The sequence below is a fragment of the Pseudorca crassidens genome, chromosome 5 (assembly GCF_039906515.1).
Source record: "Pseudorca crassidens isolate mPseCra1 chromosome 5, mPseCra1.hap1, whole genome shotgun sequence".
NCBI classification, from domain to species: domain Eukaryota; kingdom Metazoa; phylum Chordata; class Mammalia; order Artiodactyla; family Delphinidae; genus Pseudorca; species Pseudorca crassidens.
This window is the reverse complement of record NC_090300.1, coordinates 43,836,505-43,848,588: the sequence shown is the minus strand read 5'-3', so window position 1 is coordinate 43,848,588 and position 12,084 is coordinate 43,836,505. Positions and strand designations below refer to the sequence as shown.

The window sequence follows — 12,084 nt, the reverse complement described above, 5'->3', positions numbered from 1 at the left end:
ATAAATGCCTGATATGTCACAACCTCTGTTACTAGCCTTGATCGACAGAGATGGTAACTGTATCCGTAAAGCTTCAAAAGGGTGATTTCATCTAGGAAGCTCACGTATTGTACTCCTCACAACTCTAACTGGTAATAAAACAGATGTTAACTAGCTACTTGTGAAAACTTCAAAATTTCATTATCAGCAAAAAAGCTCTTTCTGGGTAATTAGAATGTATTAGGCCACTCCTTCTTGGACACTATCAAAGGAGCACATAATTCATACAACTAACACACAAATACAATGACAACCTAAGAGGTTGGCTGATAGATGAATGACTCACACCCCCACCCCCCGCCCCCGCCCCAAAACAGAAAAACAAGCTTCAACTTTTTATAAAAAGCCTTGAGGAGAAACTAACCCTTTCATCCTCTAGTTACTTGATGGTTGTTGGCTAATATAATTAGAAAGAATGGGAATGCCTTACTACTTACTATTCTTTAAAAATCTACTTACTCCAAATACTTTATTTATAAATAAATAAAAAAGGGTATTTGAGGAAAACAACACATTACAAATACATTTTTGTTAACTTTTTTTTTAAAAAAGCAACACAATATATGTCTACCCAAGGAACCTTCAAAATTCGTTTTGGGAAAATAGCAAAGAGTCTTTATTTCTAAGCCAACAAGCTACAGTGTCAGTTTGGCTATACATTTGATGAAAAGAAATCTTAGCTGGTAGATCTACAGCAAATCCAAAGAACAGCCTAGACTATAGTTCCTTTAAAGCTCACAGGAGGTAATTAAGAGATCTGGAGAGTAAAAATGCACTGCCTACTAAAAGTCTGTGCTTGCTTAAGGAGCTTTAAAAACTGCTTTTGTTAGAAGTTACTTCAATGTAGTGCTTTGTATAAATTCAGTTTTTAAGTAAGTTTTAATCCTCAAAGTAAAATTTTCAAAGTGATTCAGAAAGTTGGAAGCATGGTGTGATATCAAAACCTCATCTTTCGAAGATCAGCAAAGGGAGAGGAGTGCAAGTACCTTTTAAAATTCTCCTGACCTAAATTACATAATCCTCCAAATTAACGCTATCGTTTGCAGTCTCTCGTACCCTGATTTGGGCTGAACTGATACACCACCACAGAAAGCTGGGTATGAGCAAGCCTGTTCCTGGCCAGGGAAGGGAAAAGAAGGAATCACAATGACTCACTACCTGGCGCTCCTTTGTACTTTGCCCCGTGCCGGACACTGTGGATGGTGTATAAGGAAGTTGCGCTCGTGCCGGACACTGTGGGTGGTGTATAAGGAAGTTGCGCTCCAGTCTGCAAATAAAGTAACCAGCCTCCTTCCACGAAGAGTAAACTTGAAGCCCCAGAGACTCTCCACTAAGGCGAAGGCCCGAAAGCCCCTCCCCAAGCTTCTGTAAAGGTTAATAAAAGGAAGGATGTAGTCCCTGACAACCCAGCCCAACGACCCCCTCCTCACCCCCCCTTAAAGGAGGAGGGGGCTCTCTCTAAACAGGGACCAGAGAGTAACAGTAGGCGGTAGCAGGGCGGGGCTCCAAGAGCAGCCTCGGTAGGAGCCAGCTCCCAGGCAGCGGCTTGCAGAATCGGAAGGAGGGAGACAGGGAGGGAAGGAGGGAAGGAGGAAGACAGGGAGGGAAGGAGCTGGCGGCCCCGCCCCAGGCCCCGCCCAGCCCGAAGAAGGAGGGCTGACTTTTTCCGCCCGGGGGACTCGGCAGCAGGCAGGACGGGGGTGCCCTTCCCTTCCTGTGAAGCTCGAGCAGCCCCACGCAAGCCCAGCCGCCGCTCACCAAGAATGGCAATCCCTCCGACCCACTACCCGGCCTCCAGGGCGGCCTCGGTGGTAGAGAGCTGCATCAACTACCAGCAGGGCAGCCCCCACAAGGTGTTTCTGGTGCAGACAGTCAAACAAGCCAGCCTGCAGGTGAGTCGGGCAGAGGGTGGTGGCGGCACCTGCTACCGTTCCCCCCACCGTCGAGGGTCTCAGCTCCACCTGCTCCTGACTCCCCACACCCCTTGCCCGTTTTGGGCCTCAAGGCTAGCTGTCTCTCTAGAGGAGTTGGCTTTTCTGGGCTTGGGCTACACTCCAGTCTCTGGGGACAGCCCCAGGGCTGTTTGTTGTTTTTACGGGAAGGCAGAGACACTGATGGTTTTTATGGGCCCTGCTACAAGGAAATCGGTAAATGTTCTCAATTGGGGCAGCTTCTCCCCTTTCCCCAAGTGAAACTTATAGGAATCATTTTCAAAAGGATCTTAAAACTGGCGCTATGTTTAGCATCTACTACTCCAATCTGGGCCAAGAGAAGCTCCCGTCTTGCAAAAGATTCTTCACTGCCTGAATTTTAAGATCAATCCTTTATTAGACTCTTAGACCAAAATGAAGGGGTAAACAAAAAGCAACAGAAACTGACAAAGCAGAGTAAAAGTACTGTGGCCTGAAGCTTCACTTCAACCATCCAAACACTACTGCCAGTGACTGCTGTGAATGATGGGCCCCCTCTGGCTAAAGGGTTAAATTTAAACTGCTCAAGACCTCAGCAACCACTAAGCTTGTTTCCGTTTTACTAAAATCTAATAGATTTGAGACTGTCCCTTACTTATCTGACAGAAGTTTAACTGCTAACAGTCTTTAAGAGCTGACAGGGAGTAAATGTTATTTCAAAACCACACAACATAATTAGGTACAAATTCTCCATTACATCTTGATTCAAAAGTGAAATATCTAAACGTCTGTCTGTTATAAAATTTGTTAACGCATCATTTTGCAGGTCCACTAACATACAAGTAAAAGCAGTACTTAACACTCTCTAACCACTTCGCAGTATGCTGCCTCAAAATGGAATTCATCTTCATTGAACACTATTTGGAGGGTACATAAGGGTTTATGAAAAGGCTTTTCAATGGTGCATCCTATTTGTCACCTTTAGAATTAAAATTTTCAAAATTTCTTACGTGGAATTTAGGATCACAGATCCAGAGGTTAGAGTACTCTGATGACTGAAAGTGAATTATAACCGATTTTATTTATATATGCTTTTATCTCACCCTCTTGTTCTCATCCAAAATAACCCTGCTAGAGGACCTGCTAAATTAGATGTCACAAACATGGTGACATTCCTTGGTCAAGGTGTAAGGCCTTAATCATTTACCCCCAACAGTCAGCACCATGCCCAACCAAATGAGAATGGGTTCTTCTAACAATGTAAAGAAATTGAGTTATTGTTATAATAACACATTTTCTTAATTTTAGGATATTCCGGGAAAAGGACGAAAGTATTGCCTTAAATTTTCTGTGGAAGAAATTATCCAAAAAGTAAGTGAAATGTCATGTTATTATGAAATAAAATTTGATTCCTAATATTCCATATCACCTCTGCTGATCAAATCATAGGGTTAATTTGGTTTTTAAAAGAGTTGTTGTAAAATCCCTGCCTCAAAAACAAAATGATCACCATACAAAGGTCAGTTTTTACTTTTTGTGTATTCTGAGATACACTTAGTATTTCTATCACACTGTTTAGAAAAGAGACTCTATATACTTCAGTTCAAATAAACTTCCTTTAAAAATGTTACATACTCACAGGCCAGTATGAATTTATGCCTAATATGAACAAGTGTAATAATGAACTCTACAATCATCATCACTTTTTAAATGTCTGTTTCATTCTGTTTTTCATTTCTTTTATTTAAAGAAAGCAAGTGCTTTCTGAGATATTTATGAGCAATAGAATGGCCAACTGATACCACTGTGTTCAGATAAGAATCTTTCAGTAATGGGGCAGGGAAATTTAAAAAATACATACACCTGTCAAATTATTAATGAGACAAACTTAAAAGGAAGGAACTGCCACTTGTACCATAACCATCCTGAGATTTAAAAAAGCTTGCCCTTTTGTTAAGCATAATTAAGAAGAGATACAGGCTAACATAAGGAGATTCGTTAAAAGGCATTTGAGCTGCTTGATAGTCATCTTTACAAAGCAGAACCAACGCTACAATCTTCTCATTTTATATTTGGATATAGATTGCAGAATCTGAGTTTGAAATTTCTGTTATTTCAGGAGGAGAGAATAAGAGTAATGGACAGACTTAAAAAAAGTAACCAGAGTCTAGAGTTGGTATATAAAGACAGACTAAACTCTGCCTTACAAATGGACTTCCCATTAATACTGAAATACATAGTTTAAAATGAATTTACAAGATTATGAGACCTTATATGTTATAAAATAAGTTACCTATTTTAGATACCTCTAAGAAAATTATTGGGCCACCACCAGTTAGATACCTCTGGAATAGGTACACTCAGGTCAAGTCTGAAAGAACATCATTAGGGGGGCGATGCTTTAAATGTTATAACTCAAAGAACAATAATCAGTAATGGATGTCCATCTACATGTAAAGATCTTTCACAAAATGTTTCAAACAGCAAGTTACAGTGAATTGCACAGCTGAAGTACTGTACCCTCCAATGGGACAAGATACTGCACCAGAAGTCAACTTCACATTTGAAGGAGAAATTGGAAAGAACCCAGATGAGGAAGATAACACATTTTATCATAGACTCAAGTCTATGAAGGAACCACTAGAAGCACAAAATATTCCAGGTATATAACTATATGGCACGGGAAAATATTTTTTTCGACTTTAAGATCAATATCAATTACCTATGCTCAAAATTGTTAGATGTTAACATTATGCTGGCAATATACTGACTTTTGCAAAAATATTTATTACTAATCTAATTCAACAACAAAAAAGCCTTGAAACTTTATAGATCAATCTATGGCTTAATTAAATTAATTACTTTCTGTACACATTTGAAGAAAACTAAGACATGACTTAAAATTTAGATTTTTTTTAAAGGTTAATACTGTATATATAAAATAATTCCATTTATCATATAAATGTTTCCCTCACCAGACAGTTTTGGAAATGTACCTCAAGAAATGAAGCCAGTTCAACATTTAGCCTGGGTTGCCTGTGGTTATATAATATGGCAAAATTCCACTGAAAATACATGGTATAAAATGGCAAAAATTCAAACTGTCAAGCAAGTGGTAAGTAATTTCTATAAAATACACTATTAACAGATTTAATATTTACTGAAGGTGTTATAATTCATGATTGGATGAATAGTGCCCCTTTAGTCATTTTGTATTTAAGATAGTGAAGTCAGTATTTGAAGGAGAAGTCAGTTATCAAGGCTAGAGAAGGTGAAGCTGCAGTTTCAAGAGAGTGAAGTCTTGAATTATAAATAATTTGGCAATAGTTTTTGTGTGCAGCTTAATACAGATTATTTCCTTTTGCAACCTAAGTTTTGTGTTCAAATTACTATAATCATGTGATACTGAAACCACCTCTGCTTTTCTCCTCTGGTGAAATGGTAGTGTCAGAGCTAGAGATATGGCTGGATTTTTTTCCCCCAGGATCAGCTGGAACAAAAATATTAGCATCTCAGTCTTTGTGAAGCTTGCTGTATATAATTATCTTTTATAACCCATTTAGTCATAATTGACAACCTCATATCTTACTTGTTGCTAGCCTTGTATTTTAAGTCTGATATGACTATTCCAAACTGCCTCTTTCTAGACCTTAAAGAGATTAAATTCTTTGAGTTTAGCTTTATTAAGAGGTTTAAAAGAAAAACAAAATATGTCAACTAGTAGTATTCAATGGAATACAAGAAAAATACTCTGTAAGAGAAAAGCACTTTCCATTGGCTTGTTTCAGTTTGTTGATAACAAACTGCAAGGCAGTTGGAGCACCTTTACTCCACAAGCTTTTGCAGCCACTTATTAGATAACTTTGGACACTGGAGGACAGGATACCAATTACAGTACTCAGAGTGTAATGCCAAATACCTAGCATCACTATCTATAACACTTTAAGAGAGCCTTTTTCTAATGCATTTTTGTAGATAGCAACCTTGGTTACAACACTCCTATAGGGGCACTGAGGCTCAGATAATTGAGTAGCTGGGTCCACGTTACAGAGGATATACAATCACAATCATGATTTTCAAGCCATGTTTTTATAGCAAAATATGCAGTGTTACTGCTTTATGAAATAAATTTCCTGTAACCCTTCACTAAATTGAAGTTTTAAAGCATTAATGAAAATCCCAACAGAAGAGTTTAACCACTGCTTCAGCGTGTATATATTATATATCTTTACCTATTATGATCCAACACGTAAGAAACCTTCCTGATTTTTACCTTATCCTTAAAGGACATTCTTTGTTGATATAGTCAAAGAAGGGATTGCTTCAAGATACTATTAAGGAGAGAAGAGTACAGTTTTATTTGATCCTGGGGCCATATTTATAATTACTCTCAACCAAAGGAGCCACAGGAGTTTGTGCTGCCTCTTGGAGTCTAGGGCTTGTTTCAATACATCAGTTATAAGCCTTAAAGAGCCTTGGGTGAGTACAGCAAATTTCTGACGACCATGGTTTGAAACTCTGTAGATGCAATATTTCTGTGCAGCTGATAGTATAAATACTTTATATGTCCAAAGCAATAAGCAGCATAGATCAAAGCTTTAGTTACAAAATCAAACATTACATTTTATTATTTTCAGTTTTTTAAAAGAGAATTTCTATTATAAAATTGGTTTCCTTTAGTGTAAACTCTCATTTCAGTAGTTTATATCCCTTAAACGATGCTTTTCTGAATAATGGAAACATTAAGGAATTTAAATGACAAATTATAGACTCTAATGTTCTTAGTAGCTACCACAACTCAGAAACTAAAAACAGAAAGGGTAAATGATTTTTAGAGTAACAAGTTTTTTAAAAATCATGATTTTAAAATGTAGTTTGAAAAAAATCTTATTTATAAGAGAATAGTTTTTCTGCCAGGCTAAATAAATTATGACATTCAATTTTTAATTTTACTTAAGTGGAAGTATTACTGTCATCTACTAATGAAAGCTGATTCTTAAAATTATCATTTTTGCCAATGATATCAAGTTTTAAATGCAGGTTTTTATTTTCTATTATAGCAAAGAAATGATGACTTCATTGAGTTAGACTACACCATTCTACTTCATGACATTGCATCTCAGGTAGAGTATCATTTTCCTTTATTTGATGCTACTTTGAAAATTGAGACTCATTTTGTAGCCACAGTATGCCTTATTAATTTTGACTCTAAATCAGAATTCATATAAATTCAAATAGGCACCAGGTTGAAATATATTACACTTGCAGCAATTTAACTTGTTTTGTGCTTTCTTTATGAGGACTGTTTTGTTTCTAACAAAATATAAACCCAACTGTTTCCTTAAATGTTTTCTGAATTTTATCATAGCATCGGTTTCCTTTACTTGCAGGAGATTATTCCTTGGCAAATGCAAGTTCTCTGGCATCCACAATATGGTACTAAAGTAAAACATAATAGCCGTCTACCAAAGGAAGCACAATTGGAATAAATGAAGACTGTAACATTCGATGAAGTATAAACATGCTTATTAATGACGTGTATACCAGTCTTCATTGATATCTAGCTTAAAGGGTCAGACAAATCTCGTAAGTGTCCCTTTGTATAAACGGCCTGAACTACAGAACTATATAGCTTCCATAATAAAGAGCATCACAATGTAAAAGTGTCTTATCAACAGTAATAGTGCTATGTATATCCCCTAATAAAAAGCTTTAAATTCCAGCCTCATAGTTTATGTTTAATCGTTTTGCATACTTACGGGACAGGGGCCGTAATGGTTTCTCTGAAAGCAACTTTTGGCTTTCCTGTGATACAAGGACAGCCATATTCTCTTTCCATCCTCTAAAAAGAGCAGGAGAGATCTTTTTGATATATTTAAATTAAAAAAATAATAAACTAAAGGAAGAAAAATCCTAAGAATCTCAAATACCTTAGAAGCATTCATTTAAATATGATAAGCAAATGATAAATCTTAAATCACTTAAGTACCTTATGAGGATAAATACATGATATTAAGCAATACAAACTGCTTTTACAGATTTTATATAAATGAATTCTAATTTAGAATGATTAATTTATACTTACCTCCAATTAATCTATCCACTAAAACTTTATCTTTGCTCCATTTTATTACATATTTACTGGAAGAGTATATGAATCTGCTGTCATAATTTTCTACTATCTCAACTTCAAAGATATAATCAGAACCAGAATTTTTAATCGTAAGTCACATATATTTTGTTTTCGTTCACATACACACAAGACCTTTCCTAGGTAAGCAGGAGCCCCATCTACCCACTTGTTTATCTCCATTATAATGATCTTCAAGTAGTGACTTGAGAAGAAAACAGGCAAGAAATGGCCTGAAGAGTGGGTACTGGTGGGCCGACTTCTCAGCAGGTTTCTCCCTGAGGTTGTCTTCCTAAGGCTGAGACCAGGATACACTCGACCCAAGGGACCATAACCTAGGGATGGATCAATGGTCTTACTGCAAATCCCCTGAGCCTTGATTCTAGAAGTCTGCAATGTTTTACGAATAAAAAGATTTAGAAACCAAAAGTAATTAATTAGTAACACACACTGGAAGAAGCAGTATACCACATCTAGATACAAAAACCAGAGTGAAGCTTGAAGAACCACTATTAGTTTACAACCATTAGATTGAGAATTATCGACTTTTAACAAAACATAGACATAAATAAAGTGAATTTTTTTTTAACTTCTTTGTTATTCATTACCTGAGCATAGATTTCCAGGTGTAATTCTCCCATTCCAGATACAATTGTCTCTTTGCTCTCAGTGTCAAAGTGGACTTTAAATGTGGGATCTTCTCTTGTAAACCTGCCAATGCCTTTTGAAAATTTTTCCAGATCATTCTTTAAAAAAAGAAAATCATTACACATTTTACTAAGCATGGTAAGCAATGAAATTGTTGAAAAAACTTTAATGAATGAAATCAAATACATGAACAGTTAAAAAATAAAAATGATCTACCATCTAGTTTCTAGGCTATATCCTTTTAATATGAGAGCTTGGATACCACACAGCCAAGACAGCAGGGAACAGCTAACTGAGAGAATTTTCTTTTCACACCAAGATACAGGAGTCCAAGACTTAACTCTATGCCCTTTCCTATTATATTGACAAAAACTGTCCATTTGTGGAAAACTGCCCATAAAGCGGAAAGCAGAATCTGTGTTACTGTGTTATATTTTAGAAATCCTATACATAATCAAAGGAATCAGCATGGTTACCAAGATTCTACTGTAGATTCAAGAGGGCAGTTAAGACCAACACTAGGCAAATGCACATGAGACCTCTCCCTTTCAAAACTATCTGCTTGGATGCGGTTTGATGCACCTTTATTCTCCTTAGATGTAACTTCCTTATGTGGTAAGCAGAATAATGGTCTTCTAAGGACATGCCCTAATCCCCCCCAAACCTGTGACTGTTACCTTACACGGCAAAGGGGACTCAGCAGATGTAAGTAAGGTTACAGACTTTGAGATGGGGAGATTATCATGAATAATCTGGACAGGCCCAATTAAATTGCATGGGCCTTTAAAAATGGAAGCTGAGGGACTTCCCTGGTGGCGGGCGCAGTGGTTAAGAATCCGCCTGCCAATGCAGGGGACACGGGTTCAATCCCTGGTCTGGGAAGATCCCACATGCCACAGAGCAACTAAGCCTGTGCACCACAACTACTGAGCTTGCGCTCTTAGAGCCCACGAGCCACAACTACTGAGCCCACACGCCGCAACTACAGAAGCCCATGTGCTCTAGGGCCCATGTGCTGCAACTACTGAGCCTGCATGATGCAACTACTGAAGCCTGCATGCCTAGAGCCTGTGCTCCGCCACAAGAGAAGCCACTGCAATGAGAAGCCTGTGCACTGCAATGAAGAGTAGCCCCTGCTTGCCGCACATGCACAGCAACGAAGACCCAATGCAGCCAAAAAAAATTTTTTTTAATAAAATAAAATAAAAATGGAAGCTGAATGAAGAAAGGTAGTGGAGAGATGGGAAGAGAAAAAGAAGAGACAGGAGATATTTGAAACATGAGAGGGGCTCATTTTGCTGTTGCTGGCATTGAAGACAGGAGGAAGGGGGCTATGAGCAGCCTCTAGAAGCTACAAACAGCCCTCAGGTGACAGCAAGGAAATGAGGACCCCAGTCCTACAACAAGGAGCTGAATTCTACCAACAATTTGAGTAAGCAAGGAGCTAAACTGTCCCCTAGAGCCTCCAAGAAAGAAACAACACAGCCTTGCCAATACTTGATTGTAGCCCATTAAGAACTGTGTCCGAATTGTGGCCTACACAACTGTAAAATAATACATCTGTGCTGTTTTAAGCCACTAAGTTTTTGCTAATTTCTTACAGCAGCAATAGAAAACTAACACGCCCCAATCACCAATATTAACAGCTATCACATGTGGCTGAAGATGTGTTGTGTGTTTTGTATACGTTATCTCAAATTCTAACCACAAGGCTGCACGACAGAATTATCCATGTTTTACAGGTGAGGAAACTAGGTACAGACAAGTTACTCAAGTCCACAGAGCTAGCTGGGCTTGAATCCTGGGTTAGTCTATCTCCAAAGTCTTTTCCCTTTTTCCTGCACTAGCCAGGGACTCTCAACTTACTAGAAGATCACCCCTGCCCCACTACTGAGATTCAGGGTTTTATGCAGTGATTTTATTATTTGATATATATTAATTCTCCAGGAAGCAGACAACCCCAAGACACCAAAAAACCTTTTGAATATTGATGCGTTTGATTTCCCTCCATGATTGTGAACTATCAACAGTTAAATGTCTTACATGAACTCTGGAGTTACGAATAAAGAAGAATATCTTTAACTTCTAGTCCTTCATCTTCTGAAGGGAAAAGCAACCAATCTGGCAAAGTACTTGGAGCAAACTGTGGCATCTCACTGTGGTAAGATGTAAAGCTCGCCTTTCAACTTTCTGAGATAAGAGTGACTGAACGTTTCCTGCCACCTCAACATTCTCTTTTCTATAATGAGAAGGGCCTGGAAAATCTCAGTTCCTCAAAATAGATGAAGTAGTTGCTGTTAATATATCCACAAGACAATAAATCAGAATACGTTCTGTAAATGATAGTATCCAGATGACAAGAAATCATAAAATGTTCACTCAATGCATGAATGAGTTAATGTCAATATATCACGTTAAAATGACTGTTATGAATGTAACTAACTTAAGAACTAAACAATTATGTTTCAAGATCAGGACTAATTCCAATGACAAGCAATGCATATGCAGAACCTATTCAAGCAATTTTGGCTAAAAAGCTAAATGACATCAAATCCAATCATAAAACTTTGTATTTGAAAGTGAGTCAAAACAGTCTTGTTTGAAGGCCTTCCATGTTATAGTCAGACATTTACTTCATAACTACCACAGACGTAGAGATGTGTTATAATCCATAAGGCAATTAATCTACGCAATATTTTAATATACTTTACAGTGAGGTTTTTCTGCAACTTAGGACAAATGCCTCAGTTGCCTCTCTTCCATCTCTTATGATCTGAATCTAGGAAGTTACTCACACTTAACACTCCAGAGCCAATGATATACCTTTACTATAGTAAAGAGTTATAAAGCACAGTCTCATGAATACTTTAATACCATCAACTTCTTCAAATATACTGTGAAGTACTTACTACTAATAGACTGGTAAATTTTAAAAGGTGATCTGAATACCGAAAGAGGAAATAGAGACCAAAAGACTGCTGGTTATCACAAGACACCATGTGCATTGTGGAGACAGACAAAAAAGAGCTCAAGTTTTTACTGTGATATACTGAGCGTTAAATCAAACTCCTACCTTGTTAGAAGGCTTCATTGCTATTGAAATGACAGGATCAGGAACATGAATTGACTCCTAAAATATTTTTCAAAGAACAGAGAAGAATTCAAATACAGTACCGTATGTGTCAGGGATGGATTAATTTTAATGTTCTCCTTTACAACAGAACAAAAGACAAATACTAGTCAACATCTTAGGGTAGACAAATATATCTTGGTCTGTTTTTCCTTAAATAAATGAATATACTAACATATATAGGTGTCCACTTACATGATCTCCTCCCTCCCAAAATAACAAAAATA

General features: G+C 37.5%; 2 protein-coding genes across 2 annotated transcripts in view; one reads left to right on the top strand and one right to left on the bottom strand.

Annotated features, from left to right (window-relative positions):
• Positions 1–12,084, bottom strand: part of GFM1 (G elongation factor mitochondrial 1) — a 41,972-nt gene that overhangs the window by 10,650 nt on the left and 19,238 nt on the right. Inside the window, exons 11-13 of the mRNA XM_067737858.1 lie at positions 11,801–11,857; positions 8,688–8,825; positions 7,709–7,791 (exon numbers count right to left, since the gene is read on the bottom strand). Coding sequence (XP_067593959.1) covers positions 7,709–7,791; positions 8,688–8,825; positions 11,801–11,857 — 278 coding nt within the window. The remainder of the gene's footprint in view (positions 1–7,708; positions 7,792–8,687; positions 8,826–11,800; positions 11,858–12,084) is intronic.
• Positions 1,631–7,671, top strand: LXN (latexin). The gene is made up of 6 exons (XM_067737880.1): positions 1,631–1,931; positions 3,258–3,320; positions 4,434–4,611; positions 4,928–5,064; positions 7,010–7,072; positions 7,340–7,671. The coding sequence occupies exons 1-6, from the start codon at positions 1,803–1,805 to the stop codon at positions 7,436–7,438; spliced, it is 669 nt and encodes a 222-aa protein (XP_067593981.1). The 5' UTR covers positions 1,631–1,802; the 3' UTR covers positions 7,439–7,671.

Excerpts from the sequence above, each read along its gene's own strand:
- LXN (XM_067737880.1), top strand. The coding sequence starts at position 1,803 with ATGGCAATCCCTCCGACCCACTACCCGGCCTCCAGGGCGGCCTCGGTG. Across the intron at positions 1,932-3,257 it reads TCAAACAAGCCAGCCTGCAG|GATATTCCGGGAAAAGGACG; the intron begins GTGAGTCGGGCA and ends TCTTAATTTTAG. Across the intron at positions 7,073-7,339 it reads TTCATGACATTGCATCTCAG|GAGATTATTCCTTGGCAAAT; the intron begins GTAGAGTATCAT and ends CTTTACTTGCAG.